General features: G+C 41.0%; 1 protein-coding gene across 1 annotated transcript in view; it reads right to left on the bottom strand.

The window, feature by feature from the left end:
- Window positions 1-5,855: 5,855 nt before the first annotated feature.
- OTC (ornithine transcarbamylase) overlaps window positions 5,856-20,545 on the bottom strand; it is a 62,071-nt gene continuing 47,381 nt past the window's right edge. Inside the window, exons 7-10 of the mRNA XM_043569930.1 lie at window positions 17,618-17,671; window positions 17,392-17,541; window positions 13,909-14,046; window positions 5,856-7,195 (exon numbers count right to left, since the gene is read on the bottom strand). Coding sequence (XP_043425865.1) covers window positions 7,136-7,195; window positions 13,909-14,046; window positions 17,392-17,541; window positions 17,618-17,671 — 402 coding nt within the window. The 3' untranslated portion in view covers window positions 5,856-7,135. The remainder of the gene's footprint in view (window positions 7,196-13,908; window positions 14,047-17,391; window positions 17,542-17,617; window positions 17,672-20,545) is intronic.

Below are 20,545 nucleotides of genomic sequence, written 5' to 3'. Positions count from 1 at the left end.
GAAGCACTATCAGGAGAAGGGACACAGGTTACACAGCAGGGGAAGCTGCCTAAGGATGTGTTCTTAAGCAGATACTAGCCTCAGCCTGATCCCATGGGGAGCTCTGGAGCATGAGTTTTACCAGAGTGGGCTGCTGGTGGGATGAGGGTTAGAGCCTAATCTCGCAAGCTAAGTGGTTGCTCGTAGCTGAGGATGACGCTTCAGAGAAAGGGGCAGCTGTGAGCCATTAGCAGCCACCCCTGACAGCAGCCGAGGGGTGGTAAAAGGGCCTGGATGGGGCACCAACAGCATTTACTACATCAATATTTTTGGGTCTCTGTTCACATCCCTGGGTATCTATATCCATGCCTGCCTCAAGTGTGAACTCTCCTCTCTATCCCTTGACCTCACAGAAGCATAATCCTGGACCAGCCAGCTTTCTATTCCCCACTCAGCCTAAAAGGTAAATCAAGTCAAGTGGCTACATTTGTGGGATCCCTGACAATTTTCAGAGGGAGTTGAATACATGCATTATCCCTCCTTATAGAATATATTTCTATCCTAGGAACATTTTTGTTGTTATTTCCTATTTTCTTCCTCTGCAAAATGAAAGAATAATCTGGCTTATTTCTCAACCTCCTTCCAATTGAAAAATTCATTTGCCTGGGGATACCTGGGTGGCTCGGTCGGTTAAGTGTCTGACTCCTGGTTTTGGCTCAGGTCATGATCTCACTGTTCGTGAATTCATTTTTTGTTATTATTATTTTTTTACCATTCATTTTGGAGAGACAGAGTGTGAGTGCGGGAGGGGCAGAGAGAGAGGGAGACACAGAATCGGAAGCAGGCTCCAGGCTCTAAGCTGTCAGCATAGAGCCCAATGCGGGGCTCGAACTCATGAACCATGAGATCATGGCCTGAGCCAAGGTCGGACGCTTAACTGACTGGGCCACCCAGGTGCCCCTCATGGTTTGTGAGTTCAAGCCCTACAACGGGCTCTGTGCTGCCAGTGTAGACCTTGCTTGGGATTTTCTCTCTCCCTCTCTCTCTGTCCTCCCCTGCTCATGTTCTCTCTCTGTCTCTCTCAAAATAAAAATAAATACATACATGCATACATACATAAATATCCATTTGCCTCATGGTTTTGCTCCCGAAGGCAGTTGTTGTGCTTGCATTGTTTAGGAATGAGTTTTACAAAAACATTAATTAAAAATTAAGACTGGTGTCATTGATATAATTCAGGCACTTTTATAACCGTAAAAAGATTTCATCCTTATTAGGAATTCCCTTCCATTTGCTCCAACCAAGATTTTTTTTATGATTAATTGACTGACAATAACTGACTGGATAATTATTAGGGATGAATTTTTTTCAAAAGATTAAAGAACTGCAGCGTTGATTTCAAACTCCTGCTTCAGTGATCTCTGTCATGTATTTGCCACACAAAGGTAAACAGACACTTTCACTTCCATTGTGAAGTCATAATGGAACTGGGGCAGAAACCCAGGCAAGATACCAAAACCATCACCAAAACGTCCCTAGGTGTCCTATTTCAATCAAGTCCAAGGTGATATTGAAAAAAAAATGTAATGTAAATAGTTGATGGTAGGGCCACCCCTACCAGATACTGGCCCTTTGTGTGATTTAAAATAAAACACCTGTTCAGGCTTATGAAATGTGGAGAAGTGTCCCCTCTGGGTGAACAACTTATTAAAAAGTCACTCCTTCCTCCTGGCTCTCCAGCCTGTAAAGAAGCACAAGACTCGGTAACTGAAGTGCAAATCACATTTCAGCACTACCCACACCTTTCACCTGAGACCTTTGCACAGAGCGTAACTTTCACGTCAGTATATGGTGTTCCTAGTTGTAGGAGTCTGACGATTGTGACTGAAGCGGTTTTCTGTTCTTTGATGTGACCTTTTATATTTGTCAAAAGACATCAAAATTCCTGAGTGGTGCCTCAACCATCTCTGTAATCTAGGCATTGATGAGAGCTTCCAAAACAGAAAGGCCCAAAGAAAGAATATATTCTGGACACCTTTTCTATATGTATTATTCATTCATTTTTATCACCCGAGGAGATTTGCCTGGAAACTTTGGCACTGGTGCTCTTGCCATTTTAACTGAGGTTCTAAGGTCACTTGCTTGTGCCATCTGCCTGGTGGTTTTACAATAGTCAAATCATTCATGCACTATCCATTAGAAATATCTGATACTGAATTACTTGTCTAAAGTAATTCACCCAGGGGTGCCTGAGTGCCTCAGTTGGTTAAACGTCCGACTTTGGCTCAGGTCATGACCTCACAGCTCGTGGGATCAAGCCCTGCATTGGGCTCTGTGCTGGCAGCTCAGAGCCTGGAGCCTGCTTCTGATTCTGTGTCTCCCTCTCTCTCTGCCACACTCCCACTCATGCTCTGAAAAATAAATAAATAAACATTAGAAATAAAAGTTCCTAGAAACTTCTCATTGGGAAAAAAAAAAACCTGTTGATTCTTCCTGACACTGAAATTACTGCTGTATAATTACTTCTTGTTTTACTTCCAATGTTACAGTGAAGAAAGACTGGAAGAAAGGAACTCTTTGGCTAGTTATATTAGGTAGATAGGATCTATTATGTACACCAGAGACCCAAGGATCGTTGCTGGAGTTTTAGTTATTCTTTGTTGAGGTGGTAGTTACATAGGAAAGGTGAACAAGGAGGAAAGTGTAAAAAGAGAAAGGAGGTTAAAAAAAAATGGCTTTGGAATCCTTTCTTAATAAAAACGCTTGAGAAAGTCGGGATAGAAGGAACATACTTAAACATCATAAAAGCCATTTATGAAAAGCCCACAGCTAATATCATCCTCAACGGGGAAAAACTGAGAGCTTTCCCTCTGAGATCAGGAACACAACAGGGATGTCCACTCTCACCGCTGTTGTTTAACACAGTGTTGGAAGTCCTAGCATCAGCAATCAAACAGCAAAAATGAAATCAAAGGCATCAAAATTGGCAAAGATGAAGTCAAACTTTCACTTTTTTTTTTTTTTAAATTTTTTTTTCAACGTTTTTTCTTTATTTTTGGGACAGAGAGAGACAGAGCATGAACGGGGGAGGGGCAGAGAGAGAGGGAGACACAGAATTGGAAACAGGCTCCAGGCTCTGAGCCATCAGCCCAGAGCCTGATGCGGGGCTCGAACTCACGGACCGTGAGATCGTGACCTGGCTGAAGTCGGACGCTTAACCGACTGCGCCACCCAGGCGCCCCCAAACTTTCACTTTTTGCAGATGACATGATACTCTACATGGGAAACCCGACAGACTCCACCAAAAGTCTGCTAGAACTGATACATGAATTCAGCAAAGTTGCAGGGTACACAATTAATGTACAGAAATCGGTTGCATTTTTATACACCAATAATGAAGCAACAGAAAGAGAAATAAAGAAACTGATCCCATTCACAATTGCACCAAGAATCATAAAATACCTAGGAATAAACCTAACCAAAGATGTGAAAGATCTGTGTGCTAAAAACTATAGAAAGCTTATGAAGGAAATTGAAGAAGATACAAAGAAATGGAAAAACATTCCATGCTCATGGATTGGAAGAATAAATATTGTTGAAATGTCAATACTACCCAAAGCAATCTACACATTCAATGCAATCCCAATCAAAATTGCACCAGCATTCTTCTCAAAGCTAGAACAAGCAATCCTAAAATTTGTATGGAACCACAAAAGACCCTGAATAGCCAAAGTAATATTAAAGAAGAAAACCAAAGCAGGAGGCATCACAATCCCAGAGTTTAACCTCTACTACAAAGTTGTAATCATCAAGACAGTGTGGTATTGGCACAAAAACAGACACATAGACCAATGGAATAGAATAGAGACTCCAGAATTGGACCCACAAATGGCCAATTAATCTTTGACAAAGTATGGCCAATTAATCTTTGACAAAGCAGGAAAGAATATCCAATGGAAAAAAAGGCAGTCTAACAAATGGTGCTGGGAGAACAGGACAACAACATGCAGAAGAATGAAACTAGACCACTTCTTACACCATTCACAAAAATAAACTCAAAATGGATGAAGGACCTGAATGTGAGACAGGAAACCATCAAAACCCTAGAGGAGAAAGCAGGAAAAAACCTCTCCGACCTCAGCCACGGCAATTTCTTACTCGACATATCTCCAAAAGCAAGGGAATTAAAAGCAAAAATTAACTATTGGGACCTCATGAAGATAAAAAGCTTCTGCGCTGCAAAGGAAACAACCAACAAAACTAAAAGGCAACCGACGGATTGGGAAAAGATATTTGCAAATGACATATCGGACAAAGGGCTAGTATCTAAAATCTATAAAGAACTCACCAAACTCCACACCCAAAAAACAAATAATCCAGTGAAGAAATGGGCAGAAAACATGAATAGACACTTCTCTAAAGAAGACATCCCGATGGCCAACAGGCACATGAAAAGATGCTCAATGTCGCTCCTCATCAGGGAAATACAAATCAAAACCACACTCAGGTATCACCTCACGCCAGTCAGAGTGGCCAAAATGAACAAATCAGGAGACAATAGATGCTGGAGAGGATTGGAGAAACGGGAACCCTCTTGCACTGTTGGTGGGAATGCAAACTGGTACAGCCGCTCTGGAAAACAGTGTGGAGCTTCCTCAAAAAATTAAAAATAGATCTACCCTATGACCCAGCAATAGCACTGCTAGGAATTTACCCAGGGGATACAGGAGTGCTGATGCATAGGGGCACTTGTATCCCAATGTTTATAGCAGTACTCTCAACAATAGCCAAATTATGGAAAGAGCCTAAATGTCCATCAACTGACAAATGGATAAAGAAGATGTGGTTTATATATACAATGGAATACTACCTGGCAATGAGAAAGAATGAAATCTGGCCATTTGTAGCAACATGGATGGAACTGGAGGGTATTATGCTAAGTGAAATAAGTCAGGCAGAGAAAGATACCATATGTTTTCACTCATATGTGGATCCTGAGAAACTTAACAGAAGACCATGGTGGGGGAGAGAAGGGGAAAAAAGTTACAGAGAGGGAGGGAGGAAAACTATAAGGGTCTCTTAAATACTGAGAACAAACTGAGGGTTGGTGGGGGGTAGGGGAGAGGGGAAAGCGGGTGATGGGCATTGAGGAGGGCACCTGTTGGGATGAGCACTGGGTGTCGTATGGAAATCAATTTGACGATAAATTATATTTAATATGAAAAAAATAAAAATAAAATAAAAATAAACACATCAATGGCAGTCATAATAAATGACCAATACAGGGAGAAAAATAAAGAGAAGTTCCTTGAAATACCAGAATTTACTTTCCTTAGAAGGCAGTGGGAAATAATATATGACAAATTTGCTGTGAGGAAAAAAAAAGTGGCTTTGGAAAAATTAAGGCTAAATCAACCTTCCCTGTTTGCATTATTCTTAATATTATAAATTATGTCTTCTTAAGATTAAAAGGTAAGAAAGCAAATAAATTCCTACAAGTTTGGGTTGAGAAAGATGTTAAATTGTGTGTACACACACAAAAAAGAATGCTTTGGGGCTCTTTGAGGTAAAGTGACTACATTTTGACAAGAAAATGATTAGAAGTTCTGATTGAGGGAAGAAGATTATACCTTCCATGTAGTTCAGAGAGTAGCTAGTAAAGAGAAGAGAAGTCATTACCATGGGCTACCATTTAGAGAGTGGAAGGATACTCAGGATTATGGCCTTTGTATGTAGGCAGTTTGAGGGAGAGCCTCCACAATCCACATGGCAGCTTCTGGTTAAATCATTCCTATACCCTGCTGAAAGAAGATAGTCCATTAAACTCCACTCTTTCTTTCTTAAGTGTTCCCAAGAAATTACCATAGACGAGAAAGTCAACCTTGACGTTTATTAGAAAATTTGATTTTTCCCTTGTAACATTACCAGGCTTTTTTTCCCTGAAAATGTTTTATTGCATCTTCATTGCAAATCTAATTTGTAATTCATCTCTTACTCATTTAAGTCTTAGCTCTCTGCTGAAGAGTATCTGTCAACCAGCCTGGAAACATTCTTCTAATAGTGGAGGTGGAATGTAAAGATAGTTACTTTTTTTTTTTTGTCTTCTGCAAAATACATTATTTTCTTACAGTTCCATTTACATTGTTTAGCATTTTAAGTAAAAATTTTCCATTTGTATCATAATAATTGGACAATACATATTTGGGTCACCCACAAAAGCATGTAGCTTTAATTACATTATAATAATCCAGTGATGCAAATTTTTATTATCTAGAACAGAAATTGGGGAGAAAAGAATTGACTAAGATGTGGCAAGCAGTGAGTTTATAGACCTATCCAGTGTATGGTGTGAGTATATGCATGATAAGCAGAAACATGAAAAAAATTAAATCGCTCCTGCTGGGGAATTTGAACCTACGAAAATATCACTCTCTAATGGATCTTATGTTCCTAGCTAGGTTTCCATGGTTTTACCACTTGTTCACAAAGGCTTCTTCAGACTTTTGACATTAAGTATTTGTTACAGAGAAGAAATGTGTTCTCCTGAGAAATCCTCCTTCCTACAAATGCCTGGAAAAAACTCCAGAGTTTGGGCACTGTTATCACTGTTTTCTGAGAATTTCATCATTTGCCTCCATAAGTGAATGTCTGTCTACTTCATTTGCCTGAAAATTGTACTACATCAGCAAGATTGATCATTTGGCTTCCTTGTTGGTCCTGAGGGATATAAACACAGCCCACAGATCTACCAGCGGCTGACTGCCTGGTAAATGTTTACTTATAAATTAGCGTGGGTGATAATTTATTAAGGTAATAAGCATAGATTACATTTAATGGCTTAGACATTATGCATTATGAACATAGTATTTTATATTTAGTTGAAGCAAATGTATATGACTATTAATATGATACTCAATGTAACTCAGAAATTGTGAATTAGAGAGTTTAAACCAAGTCAATCCATGTATTATAGTGCACTGGCCCTTAAATGAAGGCCTTCAGGAAGGTTTCACGATGGCAGAGCAATATCATATCATTCACCTATACTGTGAATCAGGATTTGTTTATTTCTTAGATTCTCTTCTCCTTCCTCCATATAAACTGACTCATTTGGTCACTGAAGGACATTGCTTCTCTCTTGACAAACGTCACTGCATCAAAACTTTGGCTTCTGGAGCTGAGGTGAATAATCTGTCAGCAGGGACACCATGACAGCCTGGGATGACACAACAAAGGAAGAGAAAGAAAGAAATGGGCAAACATTAGCAAGAATCTGTTTAGGGACCTGGGGAAGAGGAACTGGATTGCAGCTTTGAAGACCTGTGGTTAAAGTGTGTTTTCCCAAGAAAATGATAAAGGGACAGTTCAGAACTAATATTTATTTTTATTTGGAAGGTCAGGAGGGATCAGGCTGACCCAAGTATATGCACAAACACCATGCTTACTTGGGCCTCATTTCAGGACTACTGGGTTAGAGAGTTGGAATGAGATACCATGGTGGTAGCCATGATTGGATTTTCCAGTTATAAGTGAAACCTAGATATTGGCTGGTTTTAGAGCAATATAATTCCTCTCATCCTAGTGTTTACACTGTGGTTTGGTCACTTGTAACCTAGAGAAGTTTAGAATCAATCAGATGTAGAGTAATCAAAGTAAATCGTTTCAGCTAACAAATAATGTCTCCCTGAATCTGGGTCCTCGTAAAAGAATATTGATAACCAAGGGTAGAGCTTCCCATTAAGCTGTCACCCACAAATGGTAATGTTCACTTTTACTCTCCCCAACTTCCATAATGACTGTAGTAATAGTATCAGAAACAACCATGACAAATGCTTATCGAGTGCTTACCATGTACCAGACTAAGTGCCTTATCACGTGTTAGTCAGTTAAGAAATATTTGCCAGGCACTGTGCTAGGTGTTGCTAGGTGAGTTAGAGAGAAATGTCGATGCATTATCTCATTTAATACCACAATCTTCTAAGGTAGCTTCTGTTGTTATAATTTATGGGTGGGGAAATCCATCCTGGAAACAGCAGGTAGTACACAACTGGGTTCGGATCCAGGTTTCTCTGACTCCACCCTTAGGAGGTAGTTTTACTGCCTTACAGGTACTTACTATCTCCTGTTGACCATAGTGTCCACGTGTCCCTAGCCTATACCAGAAGTGCAAGCCTTATATTTTAAAGGTGTTCATTGAGCAGTTACCATGTGTCGGGCCCTGTACTGACTACTTTATGTTGGCATCATACCATTTAATATCCTTCCCTACTGCATGAGGTGGTAAGACATATAAAATACAGATGAGGAAGGTGTAGGTTTTTCCTGAGTGATGCAATTGTGTCTGTTTTCATCTCCATTTCCATACGGATAAACTGGACTTAGAGAAGTTGTGGTACCTGTCCAAGATCACACAGAGAGCCAGAATTTTAATTTGATTTTCAAAGTCTGTTCTGGAAGCAATACCCTGTACTGCCTTTAGTCTACAAAAAATGTATTGAACACATATTTAGGCTGTCAGGCACCATTCTAGGTATAATGAAGAATATAGATAAGAAAAAAGCTCTTATGAAGGACTTTCATTAGGGGGACAGGCAACAAACAAATAAGAAAATATCAAGTCATGATAAATGTCATTAGAAAATAAAATAAAAAACGGGATAAAAGAGGCTGGAGAACCTCTTAAGAGTGGGTGGCCAGGAAAGGCCTTGTAAAATGAATGACATCGGGATCTGAATGACAAGAAGAAACTAGGAAGGCCAAACCCTGGGATAAAAACATCTTCCAGGTAAAATATTTTACACTTTTCTATGGCTTTCTAGGATCACATCTCAGGTTTTGTTTTATTGTTAATGGTCATTGCACATGTCAAATTTCTTTTCAAATGTCAAATTTTAGAAAGTCAACTTGGAGTAGAGTTGGCAGATTTGGTTAAATAAATAAATAAATAAATAAATAAATACTATTAAATAGGCATTTCAGAAAATAACATTTTTAAAAACTATAAGTATGTGCCAAATATTACACGGGATATACCCATACTAAAAAGTTATTGGTTGCTTACCTAAAATTCCAATTTAACTGGGTGTCCTGTATTTGATCTGGCACCCCGAACGTGGAAATAAAGGACTAAAATACTGTGAACTACATTTGCAAGGGTGTTGTGCATCTAAGGACCGTCCTGATGGCAGTGCTTTGAAGCATCAACTCTGTTGCCTGGTCCCTTTAGGTTACTTTAGCTCCACAGTAAAAGCTGTAGGCAGAGGAAGAAAGCTACCTGACGTTTTATGAGTCCTACAGCCTTACTAATTATTGCAAAATACAAAAGCTTTGTGGGAAGGAGGGGGTGTATTTAAAAACAAAACAAAACAAAACAAAGGGATTCAAAGGCCTGTGCACTATGGAGAGAACAATGTGATTACTGGAGTGTTCTGAACAGCATGGCTGGAAATCACCCAGCATGGGGACCTTGAAAAGCTCCTCTAAGTAAGTAGTGAAAGAGTATGCATTTGCTTTAAAAATGCTGTGTGCTTTAGGACAAGCCCCCCCCCCCCCCTATTTAGTTATATACCTGCCATCAGTCATTGTGGACATGTTAGAACTTGAGGCTAGATTGTACTTTTCCTTTCTTCTTCCATCCTGATTTTAAATGAAATTGTGTGTGGAAATCATTATCTAGACAGGAGTCCTGTCCAGCAGAATGTTCTGCAATGATGGAAATGTTCTATATCTGTGCTGTCAAATACAGATATTGTAGCCGCCAGCCCTGTGTGGCTATTGAGCACAAATGTGATTAGTATGTCTGAGGAATTGACTCTTACATTGTATTATATTTTATTTTTATTTTTTATATTTACATTTTTATTATTTTTTTTAAGTTTATTTATTTTGAGAGAGACAGAAAGAGCACAAGTGGGGGAGGGGCAGAGAGTGTAAGAGAGAGGGAATCCCAAGCAGGCTCTGCACAATCAGCATGAAGAGCCCGACTCGGGGTTCGAACTCACTGAACCATGAGCTCATAACCTGAGCAGAAATCAAGAGTCAGGCGCTTAACCGACTTAGCCACCCAGGCAACCCTATTATTTATTTTTTAGAGAGAGAGGGGGGGGGAGAGGGGCAGAGGAGGAGGAAGAGAGAGAGAGAGAGAGAGAGAGAGAGAGAGAGAGAGAGAGAGAATATCTTAAGCAGGCTCCATGCTAAGCATGGAGCCCAAAATGGGGTTCATTCCCACAACCCTGGGATCATGACCTGAGCTAAAATTAAGAGTCTGGTGCTCAACTGACTGAGCCACCCAGGTACCCACATTGTATTATATTGTAATTAGTTTAAATTTAAATTGAGATAGCCATCTGTGCCTAGCGGTTACTGCTTAGGATAGGGACGTTCTAGAGGAAAACAAGTATTGTGCCTTTAGAACATCCCAGAGAAATCTATCTCAGCAGTGTTGAGCCCAAACACCATTCTAAATAAGCTATCTAAGAATAATTTCTTTGCATGTAGACTAGACAATCTCTAGGATCTCCTCTCTCTTGAACATGGCATACTACTATGAACTATACAGGTGAGTGGGGGCTGCCCACTATTCATTTTTGAAACAATCTCCAGTGTGCAGCGGAGGGACTGGCACACACAATAGATGTCCAGTATATGATTGCCAAAATGAACTTCACTCAGTGGGGCCCGCAATCATCTAGTTCAGAGGCATGAAGAGTGCAGCATGTGTATCACTACCTCCCCTCCAGATTCCGTGTCAAGTTTCACGAGTCAGTTACGCCCCTTTCTTTCTGAGACCACAGGCAGGCTTAGAATCTTCTGAACATAGGACTCCAAGTAGCCTGTTGGTGAGATTAAGGACCTAATATTAAAAACCAGTTGCCATCTGTATAGCTTGATTTATTTATCTCATACGTGAGGAAATCATGACCTAGAGAAGTAATACTTATCCAAGCTGGCACAGCTGACTAGTATGAAAGACTATATAAAGTATATAAAGTATATGGTATATAAAGAATGCAGCCAGGGTGCAAGTCTCCTCACTCCCAGGTGAGTATTCTTTCTATTTTAGATGCTCTGTGTTCATTTTAACATGGCTATGCCTCTTGTTTGCTTTAAAATGTATTTTCCCAGCGGGTGATGGGCATTGAGGAGGGCACTTGTTGGGATGAGCACTGGGCGTTGTATGGAAACCAATTTGACAATAAACTATATTTAAAAAAAAATAAATAAAATTTATTTTCCCCTAATGATAGTGGCACTTCAGGAAGGTGGGATATGGAGAGATGGTGGTAGCACTTAGATGGATGGAAAATAGGTAGGCATGAGATTTCACTTTGTGTGTGTGTGTGTGTGTGTGTGTGTGTGTGTGTGTCTTTGTAAGCATTTCAACCATGTGAATACAGACGTATTTAATTTTTTTTAAGTAAATTCAATTTAGGGGCGCCTGGGTGGCTCTGTTGGTTAAGCATCTGACTTCAGCTCAGGTCATGATCTCACGGTTCGAGAGTTTGAGCCCCATGTTGGGCTCTGTGCTGACAGCTCGGAGCCCAGATCCTGCTTCGGATTCTGTGTCTCCCTCTCTCTGCTCTTCCCCTACTCATGTTCTGTCTCTCAATCTCTCTCAAAAATAAATAAACATTAAAAATTTTTAAACAAAAGCTTTAAAGTGAATTCAATTTCAAGATGCGGTTTAATAAGCTCTTCAAAAATGCAGAAGTGCAGAGCATCTCCATAAATGATATTTTAGAAACCTTTCTTTTAGTTTTTTTTTCCCCACTGAATTTCTACAGAGGTCATATTTTAACAGATTTAGGTTGATTTATCTTTGTAACTTCAATCATCTTCTGAGAAAGACTAGAGCTTGGAAAACATTTCTTGCCATGTCTCTTCCTGACGTGTACGGTTGGAGAGCTAACATTTTCTTTTGTGTAGTTCTTTGCTACTCGAAATGTGGGCCCCAGGACAGCAGCATCTGCATGACCTTGGTGCTTGTTAGGAATGCTGAATCTTGGGCCCCATCTCGGGCTGGCTGAATCTGAATCTGCACTTTAACGAGATCCCTAGGTGATTCAAATGGATATTAAAGCTTTAAAAGCACTGGTCTAGATTACATAGCAATTGCCATTTTGGCCAAAGCTAGTGTCCTGAGGTGGCAAGCTGGAAGGTACGGTAAAAAAAAAAAAACATCCCTCTTATTAGATATGACAAATTTAGGCCTGATCCATAACTTTCCATTGCAAAGGGAGTCATAATTGGCTTTTAAGCAGCCACAGTGGAGTTCGAATCTCTGCTGGTCACTGTATTAGGTCAACAATGAGGATGATGTTGACGATAATAATTATAATAAATTTATAGTGTATTAGATATGATACTAAATGCTTTACAGGTATTATTTTAATGCTCACAATAACCCTATCTATTCCCATTGATAGATCAGTTAAAAAATTACCGGGTAGTCTTTTCCAGCCTGTTTTTCTCTACTCCAGAGGTTAAAGGCTAAAAACTACATTTCCCAATGGCCCTTTGTAGCAACATGGATGGAACTGGAGAGTGTGATGCTAAGTGAAATAAGCCATACAGAGAAAGACAGATACCATATGGTTTCACTCTTATGTGGATCCTGAGAAGCTTAACAGAAACCCATGGGGGAGGGGAAGGGAAAAAAAAAAAAAGAGGTTAGAGTGGAAGAGAGCCAAAGCATGAGAGACTCTTAAAAACTGAGAACAAACTGAGGGCTGATGGGGGGTGGGTGATGGGTATTGAGGAGGGCACCTTTTGGGATGAGCACTGGGTGTTGTATGGAAACCAATTTGACAATAAACTTCATATATTGAAAAAAATAAAAAATAAAAAAAAATAAAAACTACATTTCCCAGAAACTAAGGTGCAGGCATGCCACCCAACTGTATCTACTCAAGTCTTAGAGCCATAAGGGTGCAATGTGCAATGGAAGCCATCCTCTGGGACATTGGATCTTCTGCTCTGTATGCAGATGGGGGTATCTGGTTCAGCTGGGGCGGCTATAATGGAGTGTTTGGCATTTCGTTTCAGGGCCCTTAGGTGCCCCGCTTTGGGGTGGCTGTGTCAGTGGTGGTTAGCTACTAAAAAACCACAATGTTGCTGGGCAGTTGTCTTGCCTGTGTTGTTTCTGAATATGTGGTATCTGAGAACGATTCACTGCACCTTCTTTCCCCAGAGCTTCTGGGCACTGCTAAATGTCTTTTAATAAATTCCTGTATTACCTTTTTATCTTTCCTAAAGTGGACTCTATTTGCCAGTGAGACCCCAGTAATTGAGATCAGTTTTCCAGAGAAGAAGGTGAAGTTTACAGTATTGTAATGCAGAGATTTGGGGTTAATATTTCCTTGAATAGCAGTAATGAAGATGAAACTTCTGTTAAAGGGACCAGTGTTTTCTAAGATTAGTTTTGTTGCAATTGTAGAAAAGTTCAATACCTAAAACAAATATATCCATGTGGCCAAGTCAAGTAGAGAACCCAAACAATTATCTAGGTAACTCATGAAAGGAAGAAAGAGAAGAGGAGGAAATAAGATTTCTTTGAATGCCCATTTTGTGCCAGGGACTGAATTAGAGGCTTCTGTAAACATTAACAAGGGGATTGTAAAATAAGAATTATACAGTATAATGGTTGGCAGGCAATGGTGGCTGGTGTTCAGGCTGATCAAGAGCAGTCAGAATTTTTATTAAAATCTGTTTGGAAGGAGATCAATTGTACACCATTAAAAATGCAATAAAAATGCTAATAAGCAATAATAATCTATTATGAACTTCCTGGGGAAAAAAATAGATGCCATATGAGCAAGTCAGGTAGGTGGATAATCTTGGTTGCAAATTACTTACCAAAAGGCATGAATGACCAAGTTAGGGCGGCACAGAGAACCCCTTCTTAGCTTCTGTTCCCTATTGCTTGCTTACCATGATTGTCCACTTCCTGTTTTCAGCCTCTGGGAATACTAGTGATCGTGGAGAATAAAACACTTCATCATCCACTTCTTCTGGCTTTCTGGGCAAGCAGTGTAAAAATGTCCAGTCAGAGGCAGCAACTTTAGCAGTCTAAAGAAGAGATGGGATAAGACCGTGTTTTGACTATAATACGTGGCTATCAAATTTGTCTTGTCATTTATTTATTTTAAAGTTTATTTATTTATTTTGAGAGAGGGGGAGAGAACACGAGCAGGGGAGGGGCAGAGAGAGAGGGAGAGTGAGAGAATCCCAAGCAGGCTCCGCGCCACCAGCACAGAGCTCGATGTGGGGCTGGAACTCAGGAACCGTGAGATCATGACCTGAGCCAAAATCAAGACTCATACCCTTAACCAACTGAGCCACCCAGGTGCCCCTGTCTTCTTCAGTATTTAGATATACATATGGCACTGAGTCAGAGACCAAATGCAAAGGCAGAGACAAAGGGGCAGAGTGATGGTTTAACCTCAAGGCACGGAAGGGAAGGGAAACGTAAATGGTACTTTCAACGTAGGGAATTTTATCGTCATTTTCTTTGATTTGGGAGATCATCACTCCAAATTAAACCACTCACTCGTTTTATGGTTCTCTGTCTAGAGGGATTGCGGACATTTCAGTAAAGAGCCCTGTTGGTACAATATGTGGCTGATAGCAAAAGTCACCCATTACACTCCCAATGTATTTTAAAAGTCGCCCTTAAGGGACTGTGTTCTATTTTGAGCTCATCTCCAAGTTATGGATTTTAGCAGCTGAAGCATACTTCATCACTAATTAAAACACCTTTGAAAAAGAATGCTGAGATAGGAGTGCACAAAGCAGGATTATGGGTAGTATGCACTAGATGTTTCCTTAATGCAAAAGTCCTAACAGTTTTAATTTTCTCCAGCCACTAATTCCTGAAAGCTGCATTTCCCCAGCCATTTCCATTGTTCACGTACAGATTCAAAACTGCATTCCCTCATAATTTCTTACCTCAAAATTACTGCCTGTATACTAAAATTTTGTTTTACTTCCCATACTTATTCTAGGTTCAGAACCTTCTGAATTTCTAAAGTAATGGCAGAGGAACATGGAAAACGAATAACATTTGAACCAGTCATACATCAGTGGGATGAATGTTCTTCAAGCCTGCAGTCCCAGCACCACAAAAATGCCTAAGGCTGGTCAAGGCAAGTGCGAGGTAAACCACAAGGAATTTAGAATTTCTCCATGAACCTGTTTACCTGTTTGCCACATATATGACAAAGGATTCACCATAATATATAAATAATTCCTATAACCAATAACAAAATGGTAAAAACAAATAGGAAATGGGCAAAGGATACGATAACAGTTTATAGAAAAACACATGGAAATGGCCAATAAACGTGAAAAGATGTTTAACTTCATTAGTAATCAGGGAAATGCAAAATTCTAAAAGCATGAGATATAGATTGTAAAAATGAAAAAATGTATGTAACAACTAAGGATGGAAAGAGTGCAGAGAGTATAAATTATCGATTCTTCTTGGATGGCTATTTAGCAGCATTTATCATATTTTTTAAAGTATATACCTCTTTACCTAGAAATTCTTTTTCCAGGGATCTATTCTCCAATAATACCTGAACGAAGAAATCTGTATAAGGATATACATTGCAGCATTGTTTGTAGTTGGGATAATTGGAAATAGCCTAGTTTATCAACATAAATCATGGTCCACTCATACTTTGGAATTTTATGCAGCCACTAAAAAGAATGAAAATTGTTTAAATAAATGGACAAGAAAATTTGTCAAGTGGAAAAAGTAAGAATAATATATCTAATATGCCTTTTATGAGAAATCAGTAGGGGTGTGTGTGTGTGTGTGTGTGTGTGTGTGTGTGTGTGTGTAGGCATATATAAATACGCAGGAAATTTTTTTTTTTAATTTTTAAAAGCCTGGATGACTCAGTTGGTTAAGCATCCGACTTTTTTTTTTAATGTTTATTTATTTTTGAAGGAGAGAGAGAGACAGAGTGTGAGCCAGTGAAGGGGCAGACAGAGAGGGAGACACAGAATCCGAATCAGGCTCCAGGCTCTGAGCTGTCAGCACAGAGCCCGACACGGGGCTCAAACTCACGAGCCGTGAGAACATGACCTGAGCCAAAATCGGACACTTAACCAGCTGGGCCACCCAGACACCCCTTAAGCATCCAACTCTTGATCTCAGCTCAGGTCTTGATCTCAGAATTGTGAGTTCAAGCCCCTCATTGATTGGGCCCTGTGCTGGGTGTGGAGCCTACTTAAAAAATATATTTTTTTAAATGCACAGAAAAGGTCTGCAAAGAGGCACATGAAATTGTTGAACAGCGGCTACCTCTGGAAATAGTCACTTAAAGGAATGAAGGAAAGACGTTTTCACTTTTTATTTTTCAAACTTCATTCTATTGACATGGATAAATAAGGAGCTTCTATATTTATATATTGCTGGGGCACCTGGGTGGTTCAGTCAGTTAAGTGTCTGACTTCAGCTCAGGTCATGATCTCACAGTCTGTGAGTTCGAGCCCTGCGTCAGGCTCTGTGCTGACAGCTCAGAACCTGGAGTCTGCTTCGGATTCTGTGTCTCCCCCTCTCTCTGCCCCTCCCCTGCTCATGCTGTCTCTCTCTGTCTCAAAAATAAATAAAAACATTTAAATATTTATATTTATATATTGCTTTGTCAATAAAATACCTATTGCAACTGCTCAACCCCTTTCTCTACCAAAACAGACTAGTTGCTCTGCTGACAAAATCCCAATGTCCACTTGCCTTGTAGAGTATTCCTCCAAAACAGTGGTTCGCAAAGTGTGACCCTGGAGCAGTATCACGGGGGAACTCGGTCCAGATGCCAGTTCTTGGGTCCCAACTCTGACCTACTAACTCAGAACCCCCTGGGGAATGGGGTCCTGCTCTCTCTGTATTAACAGCTCCAGGCAATTCTGAGGCATTTTCAAGATTGAGAAGCCCTGCTTCAGATATTAATGAAAGGCATCAGATTAGATAGGATCCCCCTGGGAATGCCCTGGAAGGAGTAAGCAAAACCAAACTGGACTTGAGAGTCCTTAACTACTAGAGGCAAGGACTAGCCTGAAGAACATAATTATGCCGCTTCTCTTAGAGGAGAAATCCGAAGAAACTGCATGCGACAAGAAGTAACAGTGTCTCTAGAGAAAATGCCTCCGTGCCTCCGTTGCTGTGAGAGGGAAAAGCTTGCTTCTTCCTTCTGCCTGGGTTTCAGATTCCTTCACCCAGGACAGAAGTGTCTTTCCAAAGGACATAGCTAATCTTCAGGAGGAGGGAAATCCCTGGAGGATACAGTCAGCGAGTCCTTTACAGGGAATGAAAGAACAGTCTGCCCTCCCCAGAGTGAATGAGTGATTAGATGGTGCTGGCCTTTCTGAATGGAATTAATGAACCTTCCGAGAGGCATCAATTTGTACCTTCATTGTAACCTGGTAACCTTGGAAAGCCTGGAGCCGCTTTTTCTTCTCCTCTTCTTGTCCCATGCTTATCCAAGTGTCTGTAATTAACACGTTGCCTCCTCGAGCCGCTTCCAAGGGATCGTGCGTCAGCGACATCTTGGTGCCGTTCTAGCATACACAAGCGTGCCAGTTAAACAACTGGGGCAGAGAAAGGCGATTGTAACTTTACATATAAGGACCATACCTCCTTGGCATACTGCTCTGCCAGCTTGGTTACACTGGGATCCGGCTCATAACCCTGCAGGGGGAAGAATTCAACCGTTTGTTAGGCAATTGTAATGTATTAGGCTGTCTTATATGTGTGTTATTTTCCTTTCAACAATATTCTCGCTCTCCTTCCCTTTGTTGCTTTAAGTTGTAGCTCAATGCGCATTCGGCAGAATTTACATCTAGAATGTAAAGCTTAATAGTGCTTTTTGGAATTTAAAAAAATTGGTAAACTGAATAGGTAACCCGTCTTCCTTTTATTATCTTTGGCAGCTTTAATTATCAAGATAAACAGGGCGTGGCGCTTTCCAGCTCTTGGTAGTGCCTCTTCTTGTTCCTCTAATAGCCTAAGAGGATCGTATACATAATTCTACCAATTATGCTAATGAAATTTTATCTCAGTCTTTCCACTTTGAGCTGTGTGGGTTTTTTTTTTTAATGCTTTTTCTTCTGGAGTGCTTTTCCCCACTCATTTCTTATGGATAAACGCTTTCGGGTCTCAGCTCAAATACTTCCACCTCAGAAGAACATTCCCAGAGCACCCCAGCGAGGCACTAACAGGCCAAGTGCACACCCCTTATTCTTCTGTACTCACTAGCAAGTGTTCTGAGTGCAGGGCGCGTGCTTAGAAGTGGCATTTACACAGCAAGTACACTACTTTTGCTCAAATATATGTGAATGGGACGGTTTGGCGAGAGCAGGGTCGGGGCTTGGGTGAGACAAGCGAGGTGCCTGGGACACAAAGTCTGAGCAGGCCTGTCAGGGTCTTTGCGGGGACAAATGGCGCACCCTAAGAGCTTTGCTTACTTAGCCTAGTCTCAACTCCAGGTGAGGGGACATTGCGGGGGCACTAAAGCCCCCCGGGCTATTCTAGACCCCACAGATACTCTGCTTCCTCCCTCCTCACCCTCCCATCTGCTTTGTACACAGCAGCAAGAATTGTTTTCTCTGAAGCCTGCAATGTTTACTACTTGTTTCTGAAGTCAAAGCTGATTAAGAGTATCAAGGCTCCCCCCACCCCAACCCCAACATTCCCTGTTTCTGTCTCTTTTAATTCTCCTCAACATCTTGCTGCAGGAAAGCCAATCTTATTGTTATCCCTGTACATGTCTTGCCCTTTTCTGCCATCTCAGCCTTTCACCCTTGAACACCCCCCGCCCCCGTCCCCTCCTGGGTGTCTTCATTGGAACATGTCAGCTACTCTTTCATCAAACCTCTAGCCCAGCCTCACCTCTAGACCCTCCGTATGGAGGTCTTTTCAGTCCGAACACCACAATTATTCTCACCGCCCCCTCCATCCTTCTCATTTTCCTCAAATCTTAGCACTTCTTATGAGCTGGTTTTTATAGATTCTCAGCAGAGCATTGTGGTGCACACTGTGATATGCCACTCGGATCCCCGCTTCATGAATAAAGGACCTATTCCCCCAGCTGCTGGGTGTGCTGCCAGAAGGTGGCTTTCAGCCGTCAGCCCTCTTGGGGCACCGCCTCAGCTGCAGATAGCGGACTCATCCAAGGTCACATACCCTTCGGGGGCGACCTTCATTCAATGACTGATTGACGGGAGGGGATGGAAACCCTCCTCCCTCCTCCCAACTTGAGAGCAGCTCTAAATGGCCATCTCAGATCTAGAAGTCTCAGTAAGGCCAGAGGAGGCTGCTGTTGGGCCTGCCCTGCAGCTCGGCTTCTTCCCCTGCCCATTCCTGCTTCCTTCCCTGCCCTTCGGCAGGTGTTGATCTCCAGAGCATGTCCTAATAAATACCCTGTACACTAAACTCTGTCTGAGACTCTGTCTCAGAGTCTACTCCTGAGTACCTCAACCTGCAGCAGGCACGTTAAGGTTTATTCATTTGAAACCGGTTTCTATTTGCACATAATTGTCTACCGTAGTTCCTTCTCTCATTACAGAATTCGTGAAAGCAGCTACGCATGATGTTGATGATGATGGCTGCAGACATTTTAGAAGCTATTAACCCCCTCAATACCCATAAATTCTGGAGGTTTTTCTTATCAGGATTTGGGGAAGGTAATTAATAAGGCTTGGCTGATTTAGTAACTAATATCGTGACCATTCATACTGGTAAACATAAATGAAGAGACTTAGCCAATACCCCGTGTGCCTCCTGCCCTGAAAATTTAGCCTTCCCTTTAGACAGCAGGTTTTATACTCCTTACATATAATCATTCTTACAGAAGGAATCAATAAGTACTTAGAGAACCAACAGAGAGGTTTGGGAATTAGAAAATCACCCAACCTTGCACGCACCGGGCCATGACTGAGAATACAAAGAAGAATTCTTTACTCACAGCTCAGCCTTCAATACGAAATCACTCATTGGCTTTTACATAAATCTTAAAACCAGAGGAAGAAGGTGATTAACAAACCCAGTTCAGTCTAAAATTCACTTAGAACAATGTTAAAATCATTACCATCAATAGTTTATGGAGCAATTTTACAATCAAGGACAAAATTATGTTTTCTCGAACATGTAAGTTATTCTCGGCTGAAGAATGGGGAAATAGATTAATTATGGCCTTGGGAACTTCAGGGCTTCTTTTTAAAAAAAATTTTTTTTTATGTTTATTTATTTTTGAGACAGAGAGAAACAGAGCATGAGCGGGGGAGGGGCAGAGACAGAGAGAGAGTGAGACACAGAATCTGAAGCAGGCTCCAGGCTCTGAGCTGTCAGCACATAGCCCGACATAGGGCTCGAACCCATGAACCGTGAGTTCGTGACCTGAGCTGAAGTTAGACGCCCGAGGGGCTGAGCCACCCAGGCATCTCAAGGGCTTCTTAAATTTACAATAAATCTCCTAGCTTTATCTTTAAAGGAAATAGGCCTACTTATAAATTAATGGAACAACTTCTGTACTATCGGACTTTCCTGAAGGTTTTTTAAAACTCT

The sequence above is a fragment of the Prionailurus bengalensis genome, chromosome X (assembly GCF_016509475.1).
Source record: "Prionailurus bengalensis isolate Pbe53 chromosome X, Fcat_Pben_1.1_paternal_pri, whole genome shotgun sequence".
NCBI classification, from domain to species: Eukaryota; Metazoa; Chordata; class Mammalia; order Carnivora; family Felidae; genus Prionailurus; species Prionailurus bengalensis.
This window is presented reverse-complemented; position numbering and strand designations above follow the sequence as displayed.